The 26824-nt window shown below is 41.6% G+C and overlaps 1 protein-coding gene across 2 annotated transcripts; it reads right to left on the reverse strand.

Moving 5' to 3' along the window:
* On the reverse strand, positions 1-26234 carry ARGLU1 (arginine and glutamate rich 1). 2 transcript variants are annotated; one of them, XM_052649998.1, is made up of 4 exons: positions 25659-26234; positions 17003-17228; positions 14629-14712; positions 1-930 (listed from the first exon to the last, which is right to left on the reverse strand). In XM_052649998.1, the coding sequence occupies exons 1-4, from the start codon at positions 26003-26005 to the stop codon at positions 766-768; spliced, it is 822 nt and encodes a 273-aa protein (XP_052505958.1). In that variant the 5' UTR covers positions 26006-26234; the 3' UTR covers positions 1-765. The 2 variants fall into 2 exon arrangements, with proteins under 2 accessions (XP_052505958.1, XP_052505960.1); XM_052650000.1 differs by lacking the exons at positions 1-930; positions 14629-14712 and adding an exon at positions 14724-15198.
* Positions 26235-26824: the final 590 nt, after the last annotated feature.

Genomic DNA, 26824 nt, shown 5'->3' on the forward strand with positions numbered 1-26824 from the left:
TCAAAAAGTAAACCACCCTCTTTAAGACTTAACAGAACTTTAAAAAAAATTGCTTCAACATATGAATTTAAGACTTTACTTTATTCAGCAAAATTATTTATTTACACAGTGGGGAATGCTGGTTTGATTCTGTCAATGAAATAGAAACCAGGTGAACAGAGACAATACTGAATTGTGCATGTATCCTGTGCCAGAGGTGACCAACTGCTTCCTTACCTGTGTCAGGAACACCAAGAGCAACGGTATCGCGAGACACTGGCTAACAATACACCACAAAGGCCCAGTGACACCCTGGGGCTTCCAGTGCAACCACCAACTTTTTCTTTTTTTATAAATATATAAAAAAACAAAAAGTCAGCAAAACCAGCATTATGATGTAGTAAACAGAGTGTAACTCTAAAGTCAGTGGGTCAGTAAAAACCTTATCAGACCATCCATAGTTTACAAAGTGATCTGTTCTTCCTCAGACCACTAACAGAGTCCAACAGGTGAAAAATAGATCGCTTTTTAGAAGGTAACAATGATCTGATAAGGATCTGACTTAATGGAGGTTAAGAGGGAGTTGGGGGGTAAGGGGGTTGAGGGGTGGGTGGGCTGGGGAAAAAAAGGAACTGTAGAGCATAGCCCCTATTAAAACAAGCTAACTTTCCAGATTTTCCAAATTAAAAAAACAAAAATAAAACAAAACAAAAAAAACCACTTCAACATGAAGCTACCATACAAAGTTTTTCCATATTTCTTCGTAAAAAGTTCAGAGTTTGCAGTCTAATCCTGGGTTTTTAACGAGAAGGACAGTTTTGGCCTGGACTTCCCCTTGCCCAGGATAATTTTTTGTTCTTCTTTTTGTTGACGCTGTCGCTCTTGTTCTAGTTTCATCCTTTCCTCATGAATCTTTCTTTGTTCTTCAACAATTCTCAACTGTTCTTCAGCCTGTAAGTTAAAAGTAAAAAATTAGTAACATTTTTTTATTTGTAACTTCTGACAAATTAATCAAAAGGGTATACAAAAGTTTATGTTTAAAAAAATCTTGCCTAAGATGACACAGAAGGTATTAGGGAAAAATATTGAGGAAGTCGGAAACAACTCCTTGTAAATTATTCTAACATTTTCCAATATTGTTTTTTATGAAAAATATATGAACAAATTGTTAGGAAAGCACATGAACATTTTGAAGATGAAAAGAAGTTTCTATAATCATGCCTTGAGCTCAGTATACATTTTGTCCTATTACCTATTTTTATCTACCATTTTAGCAACCAGACTAACAAACTGTCAATTACGAATGGAGGCATGAATTCTAAAGAGTATTCTATCTACCAACTTGTTTAACTAAATTTGCAACCAGAAAGGCATACAAAAATCCTCAATGGTGCTACATTATACTGTCATATTGACAACCAAAAAATAATAAACTTTTTTCTGGAGAGAAAAATAACGAAACCTTTCTGACTTGGCTGACTATTAAAACGCTAATTTCAATCAGTTCAGTCACTCAGTCATGTCTGACTCTTTGCAACCCCATGGACTGCAGCATGCAAGGCTTCCCTGTCCTTCAACAACTTCCCAAGCTTGCTCAAACTCATGTCCATTGAGGCGGTGATGGGCTTCCCTGGCTAATTTCAATAGACACCAATAAAATTAATTCCTGCAATGCCTTCAACTCCTTCAGTCTCAAGCAACCAACTTCCTGTGTTCTCTACAGAAGATTTCCTCTCTGCACTAAGAAAATTTAGGCCATTCTCACCAGCTCCTTCCTCCTCAAGTCGCTCTTCTCTCCAAAGATACCACATCCACTTCCTTAAACTCTCAACTAGGTCCAATTCCACTCCACTCTCCCCCAGGGGACATCAAGCAGTGTGTGGTGGTGACTTGAGTCATCATGACTGGGGTGTGGCTGCTGGCATCTCATGGGGAGAGAACAGACTGCCAAACACCCAACAAGGCCTAGGACAGCCCCCGCAACAACCAATTCATTCCAAAGTTGAACAGTGCCAAGGTTTAGACCGCCTGTGCCAACCCTTGACTTCTGAATCTCGGTTATCACCGAGTTGGCCTTTTCTCCCTATTTGACCTTGATCGTAAAATATTCACTGCATCATCTGAATGCCTTTCTATTTCCAAAGTCAAAAATTCATTGCTTTCATCTCCATTATGCTCCTGAAATTGCTTTCTAGATGGTCAGGGCATGGCACATGCAGCTGAGTCAAGGTGTAGTAAAGATTCTCAGGGTGCGTGCCTGTGCTTCGGAAACTTTCACCAATACAGACATCCCTAAAGTTCTAACTCGGCCTTAAGGAAAGCATATTAGAAAGAACCCTGGGAATTGAAGGGTTTTATATCACACACCTCAACAACCCACTTGAGAAATTTATGAAAAGCACTTTGGCACAATCTACCCCAAACTACATTTTCATAGCACTTTTATATCCAGCAATTTCATTTTCTACTAGTTTTATTCTATAAATATACTTGCATACATGCAAAATTGAACAAATTTATTGTAACATGGTTTGTAAAAGACTGGAAAAACCCTGTAAAAGAAAATACTGTGTAACTGTTAAATCCGGAATTATGTGATATTACCTAATCAAAAAAATTAAACAAGATTTAAAAAGCAACTTCCTTCACAGACAGAAAAAACTATTCCAACCGTACTGAAATTAACTTCAGATCTGAGTGAAGAAAAAGAAAAGGTTCATTTTCATTAAGTCTACAAATATGGGAGATGACAGTGTCTATGCAGCGGGGGAGCATAATTAAGCTGGGATGACACTAACCACTGAAGTGCTATGCCCAGTGCCAGCAAAGCACAGGGCCCGCTGCCGGCACCCAACAATGGAACAATTCTCGAAACCTGAAGCACACCTTTCCTGCCTCTGTGCACACACACTCGTAGTTTCTTCTATTACGGCTTTAAACTGAGCATATTTTGGGACAAAAAAAAAAGATGGATTTTCACTAAACTTATCATGGTAATCATTTCGTAAGTCAAATGTTTAGGCTATACACTAACCTATACAGTGCTGTATGTCAATTATATCTCAACAAAACTGTAAGAAAAAAATAAGAGAGTAACAAAACAGACATTTTCAAATAAAATGGTGCAGAAATAAGTGTCTTTGTGTAAAGAACATGTATTCCAAAATGTGGCCTGAAATAAGTTTTTTAACAATTTTAGTATATTAGGGAAGGCTCCCTATTTGTAAAACATTCCAAGATTTTGTAAAACACAGAAGAATTTGACATTCATAAAAGTTGGTTGTTAAGATTCAGTACTTCAATAATCTTGGGGAAATCTTAATTATTTTCGACCCTTATATATAAAGAATGACTCTAATAGCAATGATAGTAACTATGAAATGACTAGAGTAAGTATATCGTAGGGTAATTACAAGATGAAGTAAGATAATTATGAGAGCACACTGTGAAGTACAACACTTACAAATGCTAGAAAATACCCTTTCAGCCAAACAGAAAAAATGAGGCCTAAGTAGAGTGACCAAAGAAGAAAAACCATTATTTTAGCTCTAAAATAAGAAAACTATGTTGAACTGATAAAATTACCAAGTCCTTTTCAACTGCAAGTTAATGAGTATATTGGTAAATTGATAAACCTTGACAATAGAGTAAATTTTATATTAAAAAAGGCTAGCTGAGAAAAACCAATCTTTTCTCGTTTTAACTCAGTGGCTTTCAAGAGACGGAAACCTGCCTGTGCGTCAGCGTGTGTGGTGGGGCTCCACAGCTGCCTGGAAAGGTGTTTCGCTAAGGCCTTGCAGCCCTCTCAGCTAACTGACCTGCTCTGTCTCTCATGACCCCGTTTACAGGCAAGTATGCATTACTCCTCTCCCCTCTTCATTTCCAATGTGCACACAAGAAACCATTCTTCCAAATGAGGGGCGGGCATGCACAGGCGTGTTTATACCGACGGACAGCACCAAGTTCTCTTACACCATGGAGGCCTAAGAGAAAGGTCAACACCGATGATGCGGGCCAGCCTTCACGGCCACGGCACCCACGTGGTCTCAAAAAGGTTTTCAACTCTCACCCCATTCAAAAGAATTGCTGAGGTGAAGTACACAAAAGCAGCGTATACTGCCATAATAGAAGGGTCTACCTAGCCCCTCTCCCAGGATCTTTTGTCTTCCTATCCCTCTTTACCCAGAGGTTCTATTACCTTATTAAAAATTAACTCTTTTCTAAGCATTCTCCTTACACTGTCTACAATTTTGGATCAAGGTTCTTAGCAGCAGTTTCTTTAGTAAATAGTGATACTGAAAACCATCACTCTACTTGGAATACATATGAATTTTTATGAAATATGTATCAGGACTGATAACAGGAATGCTGGGAAAAAATTAAAAAATTACAATTAGGAATCATGCCCCTAACTTGGAAATGTGAAATTTCTACATTTTAACCTTACAAAGCGTATGTTTCACTCTGCCATTTTGCAATTTTAACACACCCTTCCCTCCACTAACAAGTATAATACAGGTCCCATTTTAGATAAAAAATGAGTAAAAAATATTAAAAAGAAAATCTGATGTAATTAGTTTTGACCCTTAGCAAACTATTTTATGTTATTCATGTACAAGGCCAAAAAAAAGGAGGGGGGTTGGTTTGAAAAAAGTAATACCCTCTTTCCCCCCAGGAGCCCATGGCAATTTAGTTATTCTGACAGACACCTTCTGAGGATATATACCATCATTGTATCATTAGCTACTCACCTAAAAAGAAATCGTAACCACCCTCCCTCTAGTCCCCTTTCTCCTCAGTTTAATTCCCTTTTGCTACCTTTATATCAAACATACTTTAGATAACATCTCCTCTCTCCTCATTTTACCTAAGTACAAACAACTGCTTCAAGAACTGCCTGGTAATTGAGCATGGTATGAAACACTGGGTACAGAAACCACTGTCTTCCAGATCTCTGGAGAGACTGCTCGACGTTACTGCCAAGAGAGAGCTGACACTTTCAGGATTCTACCATTCATGTCTTAAAATTTCACAGAAAAGAAACTGTACTCTTCTAGATGCACTTCTTTTAATTCTGTGCCCTAAATCCTCTTTTACTCGGTTCTTTTATCTTGTTCAATAAGCATTCCTTTTGTGAAGTTTTCCTCCAATGCCTGGTGACCGCTGGCTCTTGGCATGACCACACCGGGCCGTCCTGGTTCCTACAGCAGACTTCCTTCTCTTCCCTTTCCTCTTCTTCCTCCCTCTGCACACCCTCCTCACTCACCAAGTTCAGCTATCCTCTCTTTACTATTTCTATTTCCACCTTATCAAGTGCCCACCTTTTCACTGACCTCAGTGGCTTTCTTGTTTCTATAGCCTCTGTCCTCCACACCACACTGCACGATGTCAATACATTTAATGTTCAGTTTTTTAAAAATTGTTGCCCAGAATACATCAACATAATTAAATCAGTTTTCTACCTTATCACCTGGCAACAAGCCTCTTAATGCCTGAAAACCCTAACTTGCCCACCATTCCATCCCAAATTAAGATATTTAAATTGACCTACAAATTTGATGCATACCATGTTTTCCCATCTCTTAAACTGTATAAACGTGTCGTTACTAGTCAGCTGACATACACTCAGCTCTATTACAAATGTTCTGTTCTCTTTCCAACTGTTAGTTTCCAGTAGCCACTGTAACATATTACCACAAACTGGATAGCTTAAAACAACAGAAGTGTATCCAGCAGGCAGTTATCACTGCAGCAGAATCAAGGTGCTGACATTCTAGGGCCACATTCCTTCCGCCAGGATCTTCCCGTCTCTGTTCTGACTCCATACCGCTGTCTCATCTGTTATGATGGAGTCTGAAAGCCTCTGCCACGGTCTTCTCTCTCAGCCCCTGTTGGCAGTGTTTCTGCTGATCTCCCAGGCACATCTGGCCATGAGCCAACAGGCTCTTCCACAGGTCCTTCTGGGATAATCTCACCTACTCCTGGCTTCTGCTAAAATGGCTGAGGTAACCTGTGAGTCACACGCCTAATCTTTTCAGCATTAGCAAGGAGATGTCCAGTCATACCCATGACCTTCTTTCTAGCACAAACATCAAGTTCTCATCTATTTTACTTCCTGGTTCTTTGCTCAATTTCTCTCTTCTTGCATTTTTCATAAATTATGAGAAGAAACAAGGCTACACTTTACTTAGAACTGAAGCTCATCATGATGTAAGCCGTACCTCTTGCTGTAGGATACAATCCAGCTAGGTTTCTCCCACTATATAATAAGGAATTCCCTGCCTCCAGTTTCCATTAACATGTTACTTGTTTTCTTCCCACCCCTAACCAGAAGTGCCCAGAGGCACTTTAGAAAGTCCATATTCCTACCTAGAGTCTCTCAAAAGCAGTCCAGGCATTTTGTCATGTGCCTCTAAATGCTTCCAGCCTCTATCCACTGTCCAATTCCAAAAATAGGCCCACATGGTTAGGTAACAAGTGAGCACAAAGTAGGTAGGCTCAAAACAACACGAAGTTCATCTGAGGGCTGGAAATCCAAAATCAGCATCGCTGGGCCCATACCAAGGTGTCGGCAGGCTCTGCTCCCTCAGGAAGGTCTAGGGGAGCCCACTGCGAGCTTCTTCCCGCTCCTGGGGGCTGCGAGGAGGACTTCTTGCATTCTGACCACATCACTCCTGTCTTCAAGGCTAGTATCTTTCAGCCTCGCTCTTCTTGCCATGTCCTGTGTGTTCTGTGGTAACACCTCTTCCAGTTCCCTCTTGAAAGGATACATGTGAAGGCGTTCAGCTCAGTTCAGTCGCTCAGTTGTGTCTGACTCTTTGTGACACCATGGACTGCAGCACACCAGGCCTCCCTGTCCATCACCAACTCTCAAGAGTTTACTCAAACTCACATCCACAGAGTTGGTGATGAGTTGGTGAATGCCTGAAGGCATTCAGGGCATAGTAATAATCTAGGATAGAATTTCTACCCCAAGACCTGAACTGGTATCTGTAAAACTCTTTATCTGTCATATAAGGTAACATTCCCAAGTTTTGGGGATTAGAACATGGTATCTTTTTTTAGGGGGCTGGAGGTTATTTTTCAGTCTACTATACTAACATTAAAGAGTGCTTTTGGTTCAAGATGGCAGAGTAGAAGGACATGCACTCATCTCCTGTGAGAGCAACAAAACTTTTAACTAGCTGTAGAACAACCATTGGAACCCACCAAAAAAAAGACACCCCACATCCAAAGACGCCCCAGTGAGATGGCAGGAGGGGCACAATCATGATAAAGTCAAACCCCGTACTTGCCAAGTGGGTGATCCACAGACTGGGAGAACAGTGATACCAAAAAAGGTCTCCCACTGCTGTGAAGGTTCCGAACACCACGTCAGGCTTCCCAGCCTGGGATCCAACAGAGGGACTGCGGATCCCCAGGGAATCTGGCTTTGAGAGCCAACAGGATCTGATCATAGGCCTCCCAGGAGACTGAGGGAAACAGAGACTCCAGTCTTAGAGAGCACAAACAAAATTTTGCACACACTAAGACCTAGAGAAGAAGAGCAGTGACCCCACAGGAGACCGAACCAAAACTACCTGCTAGTGTTGGAGGGCCTCCTGTGGAGGCGTGGGTCACCAGGGGCTCACCGCAGGGACAGAGGCACTGGAGGGTCCCCTGTAGCGTAAACCCCCTGGGAGTTTGCCACTAACCCTACCATAGAGCCTTGGAGCCCCCAGGGTTGAGTAACCTCAGACCAAACTACCACCAGGGATGGAGTGACCACACCCCCCCCCCCCCAACACCAGCAGCGATAATCAGATTAAAGCTTTCCTCAGCAAGGCCCTGCCCACCAGAGCAAGACCCATTTTTTCCCACCACCCGTTCCTCCCATCAGGAAGCTTACACAAGCCCCTTAGCTTCTTCCTTCAGAAGGCAGCAAGCAGCAGCCAAAAGAAGCAGTCTCACAGTGGCTAAACAAAAACCGTTATTACAGAAAGTTAATCATGATGACAGAGCAGAAAGTTATGTCCCAGATGAAAGGACAAGATAAAATCCCAGAAAAACAACTAATTAAGTGGTGACAGGCAACCTTTCAGAAAAAGAATTCAGAATGATGATAGTGAAAATAATCCAGGATCTCAGAAAAAGCACAGAGGCAAAGATTGAGAAGATGCAAGAAATGTTTACCAAAGACCTACAAGAACTAAAGAACAGAGATAAACAATACACTAGAAAGAATTAACAGCAGAATAACTTGAGCCTGAAGAACGGATAAAGGGAGGACAGGATGGTGGAAATCCCTGCTGCCGAACAGAATATAGAAAAAAGAATGAAAACAAATGAAGACAGACTACAAGACCTCTGCACAACCTGAGGACAATTAAACGCACCAATATTTGCATCCCAGAAAGAGACAGAAGAGAAAGGACTTGAGAAAATATTTGAAGAGATAGTAGCTAAAAACTTCCTGAACATGGGAAAGGAAATAGTCAACCAAGTCCAGGAAGCACAAAGAGTCCCAGGAAAGATAAACTCAAGGAGGTGTCTCACACCGAGACACAGAGTGATCAAACTGACAAAAATTAAAGACAGAGATAAAATATTATAAGCAACAAGGGAAAAACAACAAAAAACATACAAGGGAACTCCCATCAGGCTATCAGCTGATTTCTAAACAGAAACTCTATAACCAGACAGAATGGCATGATATATTTAAAAGTGATGAAAGGGAAGAACCTACAACCAAAAATACTCAACCCTGCAAGACTCTCATTCAGATTTGATGCAGAAATTGAAAGCTTTCCAGACAAGCAAAAAAAAGTTAAGAGAATTCAGCACCACCGAACCAGATTTACAACAAATGCTAAAGGAACTTCTCCAGGAAGGAAACACAAGAGAAAACCCACAGAAAATAAACCCAGAACAATTAAGAAAATGGTAATAGGATCACATATATCAATAACTACCTTAAATGTAAACAGATTAAAAGCACCAACCAAAAGACACTGACTGATGGGGGGCGGGGGATGAAGACATGTGCATGCATGCACTTCCACTCACCACGTCACTCTGCTTGACACCCCCAAATTGTATGTAATTATTTTATACTGTTAAGTTAAGCATGTTCCCATTATGGCTTGTAATTATTTGGGGGCAGGGTTGTCTGGCTATTAATTGTGAAAACTGAGAAAACATTTTTACTATTGTGATTATGTAACTATTACTCAATATCATTGTTATCGTGATTGGTCAACAGGAAAATAACAGAACTTTGTATTATCAAAACTAGGATCTAATAGAAAAACCTGTAAACACATTTTAAAATCCACATGCATAACAGAATTATCTTGAAATTTTTTTTGAAAAATACAAATGCTCAGGTATTGCCTTTTTCTCCAGAGCTCCAGATATGTCTCTAATGATCAGTCATGTTTAAACAACTGGACTATATGATGACCTGTTACTTTCGTCTAGTTTGTTTCATTTTTTTCTATTTCATATTTAGCACTCCTATTTAGTTTGTTCTCCAATTTCTCCATCTCTTCTTTTGTGTTCTTTTTCAAGCCTTTATCAAGTATAGTTAAAAAGCTTTTATATACATACATAGTATGCATAATATATATTTTAGAAAACTTTTTTGACTTTTTGCCTAAAATATTATGACACTGTTATTCCACTTGTCTTAGTATGAATAGAAAGCTAGATTTCTAATTAAAAAATAGATATGCAATAAGCAACGAAGATTTACTATATAACATAGGGAACTATAGTCAATATCTTATAATAACCTGTAATGGAAAATAATTTCAAAAATAATATATGTGTGTAACTGAAGTACCTTGCTGTGCATTTGAAACACTGAAAGTCAACTATACTTCAACAACATATATATACATACTTTAAAAAAAGTGCTTTCTTGCATCTTTCTAAAGACTCTTTTTTACAGTTTCTCCTAACTGCAAAGTAAGATCTAGTTTACTTTAAACTAAGAATATGGATACATTTCATATATAGTAAACAATGGTACTTTTTTAAAAATCTCTCAAACTGGTGAGATACCAACTGTCATGTAGCACAACGAATATGGGAAATCTCCCTATTCCATAAGGGAAAAAGGGGAAAACTATTCAACATTAAAGAGAGGAAATATACTATATATCTACAATTTCAGGGAACTGTCTGAGGGTCATTTTTCCTACTGACATAACCACCTAGAACACTTTATTCCATGCCAACACTGAGTAAGTAAGATTCATATACATTTCAGGACAGTATCTGGCTCTTCCCAGACACATCACTAAAAAACTGTCTTCGCACCGTTTTTAAGTATTAACACTGAAGGAAATTAAAATTCGCCATCTCATCAAGCTAACAGCCTTGCACATAGTTGATGCTACTTGTGCATTGCCAATACTAACCCAAGAACTTGACCCAATGTGCCAAAAAGCCAAGCCAAGACAATTCACATTTTGATTAAACTTCATCTGACTTTATAAATCAAGTGTGTATGTCAGCTAATACGGGGAGGGGGGGTCAGGATGGGGAACACGTGTACACCCGTGACAGATGCACGTTGATGTATGGCAAAACCAATACAATACTGTAAAGTAATTAGCCTCCAATTAAAATAAATAAATTAAAAAAAATAAAATAAAAATATTTTCTTGCCTCCTTATAAACAGATAAAATCAAGTATCTTGATAACTTGGAATTGAAATAAGCAAAAATTACTCTTGGTCTAGACCACTTAACATGATTATCACATGAGAGTCCAGTGCTTAGCTCATGTGTTCCTTATTACAGACATTACTGGGATCTATCTCTGTAGTTTCGTCAGGAGGACCTACTTAAAAGTTAGTCTAAGTGTGGCGTAGTTTACTTTCTTTACTAGTTACTCTTAAGTGATCACAATGGTGACATGTATTACTTCTAGAAATTGGAGCAAAGTATAAAATCACTTACAAGCCTACCAATCAGAGATATCTATTCTCAGTACTTTGGCATATTTTTCTATTTAATGTGCAAATGTACATTTCAAATTAGGAAAATCATAGTATGTATGTAAGTTTTGTATTTAGCTACTTTCTCTGTATTACATAGGTTCTATCCCTAGGTCGGGAAGATCCCTGGAGAAGGGAATGGCAACCTACTCCAGTGTTCTTGCCTGGAGAAGCCCATGGACAGAGGAGCCTGGTGGGATCCAGTCCATGGGGTCATAAAGAGTCGGAAAGGACTGAGCAACTGAACTGAAAATGGTAATGCCCATTTCCACTCCCAGGACACCACTCTGCACAAAGGGTCCCTGTGACCACATCCCTGCCAGCACTGGGCACTGACAGGAGGAAAAGATCTTCAAGTGTGGCATATAGCATCAGAGAAAAAGCAAAGAGAGGGCCATTTCTTTCCTTCCTTCCTAAGGAGGGGTTTTATTTTCAGGATCTATTACAGCTACTCTCCCATTACTTATCACACAGCTTGCTACACACAAAGTGGCTTTACTACTACAATTGCTACTGCTCTTCCTGTTATTCCAAGAGATCCCCTAACTCCTGCTGTTTCTCCAGTTCTATTTCCCTCCAGGCCTTTGCACTACATTTCATTTCCTCACACTCTCATCCTCATTCTAATTGTCCATCAGGGTCCAGATCAGGGGTCTCTCTTCCAAGAAGGTTCTCAGGGCAATTATGTCAGTTGTCTCACATAATTCATACTCCTTACCAAGCAGTTCCATGTTATTAGTTGACTTTCCTTGGAACTGTCCTTGTCTCCACAATTAATAGATTAAAGTCTTTAAGAGACGTTGACTCTTTATCTCCATATTACTCTTTATACATTATATCTATCATTTTAACAAGATTTTCAATATATTCCATGTAGAATTCCCTAGTAATGTCTGCTCTTTGTGGGCCCATGGACTGTAGCCTGCCAGCCTCCTCTATCCTGGATTTCCCAGGCAAGACTACTGAGTGAATTGCCATTTCCTTCTCCAGGGATCCTCCTGACCCAGCGACTGAACCTGAGTCTCCTGCGTTAGCAGGTGAGTTCCTTACCACTGAGCCACCAGGGAAGCCCAGTTCTTAGTGAATATGTATAGAGATTAAAGAACTGTACTCAAAAGTCAGAGGAAGAGGAGAGAAAACAAAAATTAAAGAAACTGCAATATGTTTTGCAAAATATACATTTTGTCTCTTCCTACACAAAGGATACTCTATCTTCCCTGCAAGGAAATGTTCACCAAGAGAAACAGATAAAAATTAATCTTTTCCAATATGAAAAGTAACTTATACTTGCAACTTTACTGAACCCAACCAAGAAGCAAATGGACTAATTATGTCCAAATTCTTACCAACTTTCAAATTCTAGCTTCTTTCCCTGTACGATCAATACCTTTCTTTTCACCCAAGTGTCACTGGCAACATGCAGTCAACAGTAGCGTCACTGCACCATTTATTAATACTGCCCCGGAGCAGCGCTGCTCTAAGTATGGTCCAGGAACCAATGACCACGCAAACTGTCACTGACCCACAAAAGAGAAGCCAGTAAGCATTTCAGCAACTCCTACAGCACTCTGATCTCAGTTTTCTAATAATGCATCTTAACTGTGTTTTGCAGAAGCAGCGGTCTGAGGCAAACCAGGATTAGAAGACAAAAGAAGCTGCTCCGGAGTATTTTTGCTCATCTTTTTCCCAGTAATGACAAACAGAAGGCTCTAAATTTACGGTTCATGTCGGTAAACACTCCTAGAGGAACACCGGAGGCGGAGGTGTCCCTAGGCACCCAGCCAGCCCGGGTCAGGAGGGATCAGGACTTCGGCAGCATACACCCAGTTCAAGAGTCACCATCCAGTATTTCAGGCCATCCACAACCTAAAACCCTTTACTATCCAATCTCTTACTCCATGTTCTAAAAGGAATCCCATCTCACCTGCTGGGTGATTTGGCTTCAGTGTTTCAACCCAAACTACACTGCTCCTGTCTTCTGCAAATATCCATGCCTTACAAACCAGACTGCATGTCCCATTCAAAGCTCAACTTGCAAAACTAAAATTAAGAGGCACACTTTCAACTTACACTGTCTATATGTACTGAGATTTCCTTATGTGGAATTATTTTTTTAATTATCACATACTTGTTCATCAGCATACAGTGATACAATCTTACTATGATTTCTCATCCACTTCACATTCATGGAGCCTTTTCTACCTAAGCAGATTTAATGTCTTTTCCTTGGTAAAGCAGAAGTGAGTCTTCCCTTGACTTGTGGCTTTCACTTTAACCAGGACAGTGATATTAAGTAAGAGTCCTTATGTCAAGCTCAAAAGTTGTTCAGGGTATTTTAAGTTTGGCTCTTAGGTGGGGTACACTATCTTGTAAAAGATCATGCTCTAAAACCAACTGCTGGTGGTTTACCTTTCACATTCTTATTCATTATAAACAAGTATTCACGGTCTTCCCTCATTCTCCCCACCCAGCCATAAGGATCCAGCTCTAACTGCCTTGTTCCACTCTTCGACCCCATGAACTACAGCATGCCAGGCTTCCTTGTCCTTCACTATCTCTCAGAGTTTGCTCAAACTCAAATTGCTTAAACACTCCCAGATCTTTTTCTGTGCCTTTAGAAACACAGTCACAGAATTTGTTTTTTTCTAAACCACTTAAATGGAACCTACATCTTGCTTTCCCCCCCGTCTACGGTGTAACTTACTGGCAACTGTTTTCCCATGGCTATATTACTCACAACCATTTCTAACTACGCAAAACTTGTCTACAATCAAAAGTCCTTCTTGGGCCATGTTTTCATTCCCGGGCAGGAACCACTACTAACGCTCATTCACCGTTAAGTACATGTCCTTCCATCTTTGATTTATATTCTTACTTTGAAGTGGAATTCCTATATGCCATTTGTAAGTTTTCCCCTATAATGTCTGACTATCCTTTTTTGTTTTTGATTTATTTATATCTATACTCCTTTAATTCTAGCTTTCTTTTTCATCATACTGAGTATGCTTCAAAATATATTCATACTTTTAAGTGGGAAAATCCTACTCCAACAAAAACTTTCATCTACTTTTAAATGCTAGTATATGCTACAAACACAAAAAACTGGAGTACTAAAATATAGAATGGGAAAGAAAAACAGAAGTGATATGTATTAGCTTTTCTATTGAAAAAATTTACTTTGGCATTCTTATGTTGACTTTACCGAAATGTAAAAATTGTATCTCCTTTCATATGCCTATTTCATAATGCCATTATATAAGTCTCTGTTCCTTGTTAGATTATAAACTTGAAACACACAAAACACTTTCTAACCTGGTACACTTTATCAGATACTGTCTACTTATTCTGTTTAGTAATTGATAACAGCAACTTATGCCAAGTGAAATATTGTATATTAGTGGGTGTAAATACCTTCAGACTTTTGGTTTTGTGTTTTAGGTAGAGAAAAAAATTAGGGACAGTTCAATTTCCCCTAGAAAATCTGTTCTAAACCCCTGTGAATTCTGGAATTTTCTCCAGATTAACCAGAATTTCTGGCTTGTCCCAAAGAGATTCCTCTAGAGATAGTAGCCAAAATCTAGCGAACTATCCCTATTCCTGCCTCAAATTCCTCGAGAGGGCCCTGAGAACTCTGAGCTACTTTTCGCGCTTGCTTCATACATACCAGTTTGGCTTGTGCCTCTGCAATCTTCCGGTTATTCTCTTCTAGTATTCGCTCGAGCTCCTCACGTTTTGCACGTTCTTCCTCCTAAAGGGGAGGACATGTTCAGATGTTAGAAAGATAAAATGTTTTTTTTTAATTGATAAATACTTACTAATCTTCCTCTGAACTTTTTTGATCTGACTTAACAGGGCAGCTGTATAGCTACCTTCTGTCTGACAAATGATAAATTGTGCAGCCACTAACATTTGTTTCTAGCACTAAATTTCAATCATCCCTCCCAGTCCAAACAGCAACCGACTACACCCTCCCTAATGACAGTTTCCTGGCAGTTACTACTAATACTTTAACATCACACAAATCAACAAGGACAACTACAAAACTGGATAGTATTTACCAAATTAAAAAATAATATATAAAAGATAAATAAAGTGAATATTTGTCTCACCAATTATGTATACCTACGTATTCTTTACCTATACTCCTTTAATCAGCATTAAAAGTTGAATATTTACTGTCTTGTCCAGTGTCCTGCAGAGTGTGCTCCTCGGCTGCCATACGCGCCAGCTTCCTCTTTAAAATGATTTGTACTGTTAGCTTGGCAAAACCTGCATCAGCAGCTCAACCATTTATAAAGAAACAACATACAAGGAAGGCTGAGCTGAGGAATGCAGATGTTTATGGTAAGAAGGAACAAAAAATGTAATTCATCATTCCTAAGGCAAACAATTAATAAGAAAAATACATTTACTGTTAGTGAAAAATACAAATGGTAATCCATACTTCATGGAACTAAGGGCTTCTTCCATGGGGAAAATGGACTTAACATTCAGAATTGTTGACAATTTCTAAAGGCAGCTTAACTTGTCATCTACAATCTGAACTGAAAATCAGGAATCCAGGGGGTGCATGGTCAGGAAATAAAATTCTGTAATTTATTTTTTCTTGGAGAATTTAATGAGATTTTATAATGCAAACTATATGAAGACTGCTTGATGGTTTGGGCAGTGTTGAGATCACAGCATACATATTCAAATGATTTTAATATTTGGGAAGACTGTCAGGAGGGTTGTGTCCGTGTAAAAAAAAAATTTTTGTTAATATGAAACAAAAAGCAAACGAAGAGAAAAAAATCTTCCTATGATTAATAACTCGCTACAAGACAGCACCATTACTCCAAAAGTATCTTCGTCATGAAAAGCACTAATCAAAATTTCATATACTCAATTGCAGAGGCTGTGAAATCCACTAAATATAGACATGTGTATCTAGTTAAAGACAGCACGAGGGAAAATGCATTTGAAAAACTACACTTACTGGAAAACAGAGATTTAATATAAGGTCAACTTGTCCACAATAATGCCAAGATTAAAAATGACAATCAATCACATTATTTTGAATAAAACATTGAAGTTCAACAAAATAGAACTACGGGTTTTCCTATGGTACACATCAATGGAATTCAGTTATTATGCAACTATGTTGAGGGACACTCAGTGCTGTAAAGTAATTTGCCTCGAGTGTTTCAGTGACTTTCAGCAAGTTTTAGGATCCTGGAGTAATCAGTGCAAACAAGCCATAAAGCTTCAGTAGCAAATTACTGTCTCACAGAAAGACATTTTCAACTTCTGCTCCAGCTGCTGATAAAACAAATCGTGTGTTTAGCTTGACTCCAGACAAGGACAACCTGTTCCTTCATAACTCTCTAGAGGAAAAAAGGAGTTGTTAGTAGATACTAAAAAAGTGGATGAATAATCTGGACATTTTTCCTAAAAAGATCCTTGAAACACATTAGGAAAATGGAGGGCCTTATGATCAGAATGCTAGAATTAGTCCATTGTGTTGAAGCAGGATTTGGGGTAGGGGGCAAGGAATAAAAGAAGGAAAAAAAGAAGAGCAAGAAAACCTATTTATCAAAAGCAGGTGCTGTCACTCACGTTAGGCCCTGCTCTTTTTAATCTGACTGAAGGCAAGAAGCCTCTCACAGTCTAGGCAGTAAGAGTGAGGAACAGAAAAGAAGAACACACACCCACAGGTGGATTATTACCCTTTCCCTTTCCCACTCCCTGTCCCCTCCAGCCTCCCAAAGAAGAGTGTTAAGTCCTGCAGCCATGGCAAAAGTTTCAAACACTTCTCAAATATGTAAGCCAGTTTCATTCAATCAAAAAGTATCCTTGGATAGTTTTATGGAAATAACTTTTAAGTATCAGTCAGCACATCTGAATAGGCTAAAAAATTAACTTTCACAGCAATGTTAAGTTTAGACGAGAAAGGAATGAGTCTGTATTCCATCTCTTTCTGAACTGAGCAGGAGGCACACCCGACACTGAAAGTTTTGCCATGGACTGTCTCTACTTTCCCAACGACCGAGCGTTACCTCTCTGGCTTTTTGTGCTGCAAGCTCAGCTTGTCTCTGTCGCTCGAGTTCTTCGAGCAACTGCTTTTCCATGATGCGCTTGGCTTCCTCCACCCTCCGGAGAACTTCTCGCTCAATTTCATCCTTCCTTTTCTCCAATTCTTCCTCTACCCTTTTGGCCACCAGTTCTTCCACTCTTCGTGCTGTTTCTTCCTCGATGAGTTTTTCTTCTATTTCCTGTTGCCGACTAGCAAACAAAGTGGGAAAAGTGATTTTGATAATATAATAAACCAAGAGTTGAAAGACAACTAGTTCTAAGTCTGTAAAACAGAGTCCAATTATATATTTCTATGATTTTACAACTCATTCTCATGTAACATACAAGGAAAAGGTAGATATCAAGAGGTTAAATGATATCAAAATTCAAATACGTATAAGATCATGGTTTTTTCTTCTGTCACTTTCTAAAGTAAATACAAAAAGACTAGTATATACAAAGAGCTTAATGCCTTAGCTTTAGGAACCGCAGAGTAAATCTGAAACAGAAAATCTACTTTCACTATCAGCTTTATAATCAAAGGACAAGCTATTAAATATATGATTTGCTCATCTGCCTATCCATTTAATCTAAGCAATGAGTTACACAAAAGTTAGGAGAAACTTATGTAGCAAGCAATTCAGACCAACTAAATTGATTCCTCCTCCCTCACTACAAGCAAGGTCAGAATAAATACAGATTCAAAGAGATTCACAGTGCGAAAGCAATAGTACTTCAGCTTTTAGACAGAATACAGACTTATTTAGCTTCACAACTTTTACCCTTTAATGAACCTGTTCTTTTTGTTAATTGACTGTCAATTCAACGCTCTACCAAATATGGAGAGTGCTAGTCACTCAGTTGTGTCTCTTCGCGACCACATGGACTGTAGCCCACCAGGCTCCTCTGTTCACGGAATTCTCCAGGTAAGAATACTGGAGTGGGTTGCCATTTCCATCTCCAGATATGGGGAAGTGGATGAAATGCATTTTTATCATCACTTCTACTAAAAAGTTCAATGAAGCATGATATTGCTTAATTATTCTAATCCCATTTAGATGTTACATATGAACTTATTTACTCAAGGCGAAATTTGGTGCTGAAGATACTGACATTTATAAAGGCACCATAGTGGAAACCTCGCACATTTTATACACGTGATCTCCAATATGACAGCCACTAGTCACATGCATCCAGTGTGAACTGATAGTAAAAAGAAAAAAGTAAATATACAGGCTATATTAAAATTAATTTCACTAGTTTTTTTTTTAATCTGGCTCACATTACATTTCTATTCAACAGCATTATTTGAGACAACCTGTGCTGAAATGAATGCAAAAGACTCTGAAAGTATACCTAAATCCTAACAGGTCAATCTATTAATGCTTCAACTTTCTCACAACCACAAAATTAAACAAAATCTGTAACCTTTCTATCTTTTGATGACTCATATGTATGTATGAAGTCATTCAATTTATCTGTTAAGACTACAGTTTCTAGTGAGTGAAGTCGCTCAGTCGTGTCCGACTCTTTGGGACCCCATGGACTATAGCCCACCAGGCTCCTCCATCCATGGGATTCTCCAGGCAAGAATACTGGAGTGGGTTGCCATTTCCTTCTCCATTATAGATTCTAAGTGACCTTTAAATATCCTAATCCACTTCAAGTCAACTATTTTGGGGGGTGATTCAATTTCCACTAAGGTGCTTTCATTCTTAACTCCTGTTATTTATTCAGTGATACCATACTAACACCAGCATATCTAACATTCCGATTCATATCTGTTTCTGCATTTATAATCTCTACGTATTTCTGCCAGGGAGATAGGAGCTTCTTGAGAAAGCATAATTTCTATTAGGTTCCAGATATCTGAAGTAACCATTCTGAAGATTCTGTTGCTTGTCTCTTAACTATCTCTCCAACATTACATTGTTAGTGATTATAACCGGGGGGAAAAACATGAAAGCCCAACATGTACTCTAACTGTGCTCTTTTCCCTCAAGTTTCAATAAAATATCATATTAAGGCAGTTCCAATAAGCCTTCATCTACAGCAGCTCAGTAAAACAGAACAGATATCTACTTCAACACTAAAAATGAGTGACCAGAATATCTAAAGGAAATCAGGCAGTGACTTCAATACAAATTAAAACTATATTTCAAATATAACCACGTTGTTTCTCTAATTCATCCAAAGACAAAGACAAACATGAAAAGAAACAAGCAAGGCTAACAACTGCTGAACCTGTATGAAGTATGAGGATTATAGTACTCCATTTTGGTAAACTGCAACGCTTTCATAACACCATGTTTTAAAAGTATACACATAACATGCACACGTTCTTTTGTTAGTTGGTTCTTATAAAATTAATAAATGTGTAAGTCTAGAAGAAATTTCATTTTAAAATTTCAAAAATGGTACAACTCAACTCTTAAAAAGACACTATAAACCAAGTTCCAATTAAAAACTTTCCACACAAAGTAGTAAAGAGGGAGAAGAATGGGATAAGGCTTTGAGTTAGGTTTTCAGTAGAAAAGCTGCCTAATTAACCAAGGAGTTTGGTAAAGGTGGAAGAGATCTGACATTTATTTAGTGTTTCTGACAAGCAAACCGTCCCTAAATGACAGCAATACAGCACAATGGCTGATGGGCCACATTTCCACAGATTTGGTCAGTAAGTACAAAATGAGCCTAAATAAATTCAGTGTTATTACTTACAGCAAAAGCCACACCAGCATGGTATCAGCTCCCTGGGTCTCTGCTCCCACTGATGAACACCAAATCAGAGGGGCCAGGTGACAGGCCACACATGGTGACAAGCAGTGTAGGCAAGAGGCAGCTTCTGCTAAGGAGTCAACTCTATAACTACAGCTCAGCAGTTTCACAGTCTCGAGGGGAGGGCAAGCGGAAACTGCCAAGCTTAACTGAAACCAGGAGATGGGAAATGGCCCAATGGACTTTCTCACAAGGCTGCTTATCTCTCTCTGTTCCTGAAGTAACAGGCAACCCCACCCCAGACTGTAATTAGGCCTTGCTGCTGTGCCCTGCCAGGAGACAGGCAAGGTCACGGCGCCAGTGCAGAGCTGCCCCCTACAAGGATTATCAATGATATAATCGCTGTTATTCTTGGTAAGGTTAGAACTGCTACTTCAGCAATCAGAAAAAACTAATCAATTTCTAGATCCAGCTCTGAAAAAGTTAAAAGCCCAATACTGTTTTTATTCCCCTCCCTCCACACACGTGAATCCAGAAACTCAATGACACAAGCACAGGGGAATTAAGCACCTGAGAGACAGGACAAGCCTCTACTGAACCACCCACTGTGTACCAGATGCTGTGCTAGAAACCACAGCCTGGACTCCTGACTGTGACTCTGTATCCCTTTACTCCACCTTTCTTGTGTCTGGATCCCTTTCTTTGTCTGTCTTCCCACTAAAGCAAAGATATATGGTATAAAACTGAATAAAACCTAGTACAACATAACGTTTCTGTACCACTCAGCTGAAGGAGGGTGGGATGGGTGGATAGTTCTTAAAAAAAAATTGAGTTCATTTTTACTGATGACAAATTTATTATCATAATCACTGATAAGGCAGCTATTAGGCTGACTTTCAAAAGAGGCACTGAAACTTTCTCAGGAAAAGAAAAAAAAAACCCAATTTCATCATTAGTATCTTATGAAACGTATCACTACAATCACTGCATACTCATTCATTAAACTTTGGTCATAGGAGTGTCATTCTTGATATTCTTTTCTCTAATTTTTTCCTCAAAGTCCTCTGCTAAATTCATCCCCTTGTGAGAACCTGACACTGATGAAAGGGGTGAATCAAAACCAAGGTTTCTCCATTGCCTCAGGTCTTTTAAAAACACTGATCACAATCAACGGTAAAACGGCAACTGCTAGAACAAACAGCAAAGGCCCAGCAACACAGCACCATTAATTTGAATGGGACTTTGCACAGAGTATCGAGCAATATTATTTTTAAGTCCTTAAAATGTACAAACTCAGTCCAAGGAGCTTAATTCTAGAAGGGCTTCATAATATTAGCAAACAGTATTTACTCAGTACTGACCACTCTGCCCAAAGCTTTATACACCACAGCATCATGTACATCTGATGGGCTCTGAGGCAAAGCAGGTGGCTGAGGGGTGGCCCTCAGCCTGGCTGCTCCACAAGCAATGACCTACTCTGCACTGTTTCTCCAGACGAACATGGAAGGCACAGGTATGCGCAAAAACTTAGCTACAAAATACTTTAAAAATTGATAAAATTCTTTTCAACATCAGCCTGATCTTTCTCCCTGAAGTTCTTCTCAAAGCCCTACCCTCCCTGAAACGCAGTTCCAACACACTGAACTTGCTCTCACCATAAACTCCCAAGTATTCTCAGAATCACTATAGATCGCAGTTCACTTCAGATATTGTCATTTAGAAGGCGCTCAAGATGTCATGCAGTTGAACACTGAAGTTACTATGCCACTATTATCCTGATTTGTTGCAAGTCATTTTCAGTCACTCTTTCCCCAACAGTTATTACAACAGGCATAAAGCATCTCAAAATAAAACATGAAAATAAGGGTGCAGAAGCAGAGAGAGTGCAACACTGAATGACTGGGACATTAGGAGGCGATCTTTCGAACTGAATTATCAACCTCAAAATTGAGAAAAAGAATTTTTTAAGGCCTGTCTTTTATTGTATTAAGATTATGACTTACAAGATCACTTCTTAAATTCACCAGGTTCAATCTGGTTGCATGTATATAAATTAACAAACAACATTACTGAGTCTCACTGCTACATAACAAATATCACCTAGGTACCCCAAATGCACTATTTCTAACCTTCACAATAAACAAGACAGCTATCTCCATTTTACAGATAAAAAATCAAGCTCAAAGGTAGGTAGTTTATTCAAGGTCTCAGAAGTGTAAATGGCAAAACAGCCTGGTTTCCAATTGTACTGAGACTTTCTAATTGCTAAAGCCCGATCAATTTTAATTTTGCTGTCTCTCTCCACCTCACACTGGACCTCTCACAAGAAGGTACACTCGACAGTGTCTTCTGCTCCTTCTTCACTCACTGCCTGACCACGCACTTTCCTTCTGTCCAATGGTAAACACAGACATCCCTGTGACCTCCGCTCTTCCCCACACTCTCCCGGGGTCATTCTACCTAGGATCAAAGGTTCTCAGGTTTCAGTCCCCCACTATCAAGCCTGGATAAACTCACTATATTCAAAATCTAGTGCCTACATTGGAAGTGCCAAGTGGAAACTCCCTTTACTTTTCCCCCTCCACCATGCACCAAGCTTCTGACATTTCACCTGAGTCTGACCCACAGTGTCATGACTTAAACTTCTGGTAGCTGAGGTGCAATGGCCACAATAGAGCCAAGAATAATGCTTTACTTCCCTTATGTTTCACATCAAATTTTATTTGCTCTAAATGTTTCTTAAATCTGCCCCTTTTGTCCATTTCAACACCTGCTCCTTCACTACTCCTATATGTATTTACTGTAATTCATCCTACACAGCAGTTGATCTGTTTAAAACAAACAAATCAACAACCCCACACCATTTGCCTGCTTTAAACCCTTCTGGTTTCTATGATGAAATCCAAGCTCCCTAATTCAGCCTACAAGACCCTTCCCACGATTCCCAGCCTGAATCTACCTTTCCAGTCACTCCATGACTTCCGTACTGATGGCATTTCAAGTCCACAGTCATCTCTTTACTCCACATTAAGCCCATCTAGGCAGGCGGGTTCTTTACCACTAGCGCCACCTGGGAAGCCCCTCCCTCTCCTGCATTAAACACTTCAAACGTGACTGGATTCAGACCTCTCCCTTTATGCTGGCAGTGCTGGGGGGACTCCCTCCCTGGGAGCCCATGTATCCTATGGGGAGCCTGACAGTCTCCCATCTTTATCTGCCACTCATTCCTCAAGAGAACTAAGATGTTGAGCTGTCCAGGATGCCTCCTTTTCACAGTCACATCACTATCACGGAATTTACCACACTGTATTATAACCTACCTACCCACCTACCCGTCTTCAAGCTAGACTGAGATCCTGGAGGGTCAGTCATCTTTCAGAATAACAGCTCTTGGCATAGTGCTTGGCATTTCTCAAATGTTCCATAAGTATTAGCTGAATGAGCTAACTAACACAATTTGTAGATAGACAACTACTACTGCCCATTCCCACGGCTGTGAAACCTAGACCTTTCAACTGTCTCCTCTGCATGATCAGACCATATTAAGCAGTGCCTACTACAAGAGACACAGGTTCAATCCCTCGGTCAGGCAGATCCCCTGGAAAAGGGAATGGCTACCCATCCAGTATTCTTGCCTGGAGAATTTCATGGACAAAGGAGCCAGTGGGCTAGTGTCCATGGGTCACAAAGAGTTGGGCATGACTGAATGACTAACAGCAGGACACACAGGAATTCAGTGTAAGGTGGATGCTAGTTCTGCCCCCTCCTCCCTTCATACATGCTAATGGAAGTGTGCCTCCTCTATCAGCTTGGAACTACATAGTGAGTGAGTGAGTGAAGTCGCTCAGTTGTGTCCGACTTTTTGCGACCCCATGGACTGTAGCCTACCAGGCTCCTCTGTCCATGGGATTCTCCAGGCAATAGTACTAGAGTGGATTGCCATTCCCTTCTCCAGGGGATCTTCCCGACCCAGGGATCGAACCTGGGTCTTCCGCACTGTAGACAGGCGCTTTACCCTCTGAGCCACCAGGGAAGTTTCTCATTTCATCTCTGGATTTCTTCTCTGCTATTCGTGTGAAGTTTGCTAAATCCTTCTAACTATTCCTCCCATACATACTCTTGAGCTTTCTAATGAATGGAAAACCATTACTCTTTGGAGATATCCTTTGATTTTACATGTAAATATTATCTCAGAGATGTCTTTTTTATTAAATACTTCGTATGTTGATAGTTACTTGAGAGCTACATCTTTACAAAACTAGATTCTATGTAATTGAAATTTCCTCCGAAATTATGGGTACTTGGTGTTCATACAATCACTGACACTTCTAAGGAAAAATGAAAGCACTGCCACGTTTTAAAGGAACGCAGTGAAGGGACTCTTAGTTTTCTATTCCCAGACCTCTTAATGATTTGCTTTTAGAAACAAGCCACACTGCAGAGAAAGTTAAAATCCCTGCACAATCAGTACACAAGAAAAACCTGGCTCGAGAAAATTCAACATTCAGTAACTGTCCTGCCTCACGGGCGCGTTGGGAACATGCACTCAAGAGCTACGGAAGACGGCCGGTTAAACAGGTAGAGTCAGCAAGTCGAACTCTGGGTGCGAAAGAACACCCAAAGCATCAGAGCACCCTAGTCTTGAACCGAAACAGAACCCAACACTTTAAAACCAAAAATTCATGATTAGACCATACTATCCCACGCCATTTCATTAGCTTGGGACTATGTGCACCTAGTCTTAGATCGAAAGATAACTCGAGAGGTGCCTCTTCTACATGGGATCAATGCAAAAGTAAAAGCAAATCTGTCTTCTCAACAGCAAGTACACCACAAGGGGAAACAACAGGCTTGCACCAAAGCCTGCTACAGAGAACTGCACAACAAACTGAATGAACAGCGCAATGCCCTGGGGGCTTAGACGGTAAAGAATCCGCCTGCACTGTGGGAGAGCCGGGTTCGACCCCTGGGTCGGGAAGATCCCCTGGAGGAGGGCATGGCAGCCCAATCCAGTATTCCTGCCTGGAGAACCCCCATGGACAGAGGAGCCGGGGGGGCTACAGTCCACGGGGGTCTCAGAATCGGACACGACTGAGCGACTAAGCACCGCACAGCAAAAGGAGGGAGTCAGCTTTGCTCGGGATGGTGGTTACACAAGTGAATGCACGCGTCAAGATCCATCTTACTGTACACTTAAGCTTCGTGCGTTTTGCTTTTCACACCTCAAAAAACAAAAAAAAAAAAGAGAGAAGAGGCTCAAGAAGGGAAAAGCGACCACGGCATCGCTCAACAGGAGGAACACACGGAAGTTCAACGCCTGGTTTGGGAGTGTTTTTCTTTACCCCGAGAATTCGAGTCCTACGTCTCCGACGCGATAGAGACCCGCATCCCTCGTCAGCCTCGGGGGCCGACGCGGCTCGCCGCCCGCTCGGAACTGCACCCCCCACTTCCGGGACTGGCCGCCGCCGCCGCCTCTCGCGCCAAAACGCGACCTCCCCTCCAAGCCCTCCCAGGCCGGTCCCCGCTGTCTTCCTCCCCAACCAACTCGCGGGTAGGTCCCGACCCCCCGCCTTGCCAGACGCCGAGGCTGCAAGCCTGCGGGGCCCGGTTCCGGCGACCCTTCTAACCTCCTCCACCTCCCCCCATCCCGACCCAGCCGTCGCCTGTCTCCTCGCCGCCCCTCACTCCCGCGTCACCCCAGGGTCCCCGCCACCCCCCGCTGCCCCTCACTGGCCCCGTCACCCCCTCCTTCGCTGCCACCCCCCCACTCGCCCGCCAGCCCGTCCCCCGTCACCCCCTCTCCTCAGCACCACCCTCTCCTCAGCACCACCCTCTCCTCAGCACCACCCTCTCGCCGTCTCCCCTCACCAACCCCCCCGTCACCCTCACTCCCTCACCCCCACCACTCCCCGCGCGGAAGCTCACATTTTCCGCTGCCGCTCGAACTCTGCCTTCTTCTCCTCCTCCTCTCGCTTCTGCTTCTCGTCCAGGCTGCTGCGCTTGCTCACCGTGCGCCCGAAGATGTCGATGCGGTCGGGCGGGGACGAGGCGCGCTCCCGGTCCCGCTCGCGCCGGGACACGGCCGTGTTGGTGGAGCGCGAGCGGGACCGCGACTCCCGCCGCCGGTTCCGTTTACTTTCCCGGGACTTGGAGCGCTTCCGCACGCGCTCCTTGTCCCGAGAGCGCGACCGGGACCGGCTCCGCTTCTTGTTGTGCTTGCTGCTCTTGGTGTGCTTGGAGCGGGACGAGCTCCGGCTCCGAGACCGGCCCATCCTTCCGGGCGACGCTCTGACTAACCGCTGGCTTCGGGCCCTGCACGTGCCGGGCTACCCGCGCCTCCGCTTCCGGACGCGAGCCGGTAGGCCTGTCGAGGCCGAGGGGAAGAAAGCTGGTCAGCGAGCTGACTCTCTCGACTCTCCCTGAGGTCGAGGGCCGCCGCGAAGGCCGCCTCCAACGACAAGGCCGCAACGCCAGGAGTAGCTAAGATGGCAACCGCGGCCGCACCGGCCGCCCCTCCCACAATGCCCCGCGCTCAACGCGCCGTCGCGCGAGCCCCGCCCCCGACGCTCCCTGCGGAAGGCGTGGCCGGAGCTTCCGAGCGCGCTCGGCTCTTTCCGCCGGCCTGCCGCGCGGGAGGCCGACTCCCTGGCCTCTGCTCCAGAGCACTTTTGCTTCTTGGTAAGATGCTTAAGGTCGTGATCTTGGGCTCGTCCGGTTTTGGCGCAGGTGAAAGGTGCCTCAATACGAACTGACTGACGGCGTTATTTCTTAGAAGCTGGTTTCGTCAAGCAGGCCAGAATAGTGTCAGTGACCCTGGCTACAGACCACTTTCCTCTGAACTGAGCTGACTGGTGCTGTGCCCTGGAGACACCGCACTTTATGACGCGGTTGTGCCGCTCACTGGCTGGCAAGGAGGCTGGGATACAGGAAAGCCAGGGGTTAATGCAAGCGCTTCAAAGGCCAAGTGCAAAAATTCAGATATCTCCATCAAAACTGAATTTAGTAAGAGGCTTAAAACTCGAGAGAGATAAGCAGAGGGAAAATTAGCAGTTTTCCTTTTGAACAAGTAATAACCTATTAAAAAGAAAATT

This window comes from Budorcas taxicolor, chromosome 12 (assembly GCF_023091745.1).
Source record: "Budorcas taxicolor isolate Tak-1 chromosome 12, Takin1.1, whole genome shotgun sequence".
In the NCBI taxonomy this organism is placed as follows: domain Eukaryota; kingdom Metazoa; phylum Chordata; class Mammalia; order Artiodactyla; family Bovidae; genus Budorcas; species Budorcas taxicolor.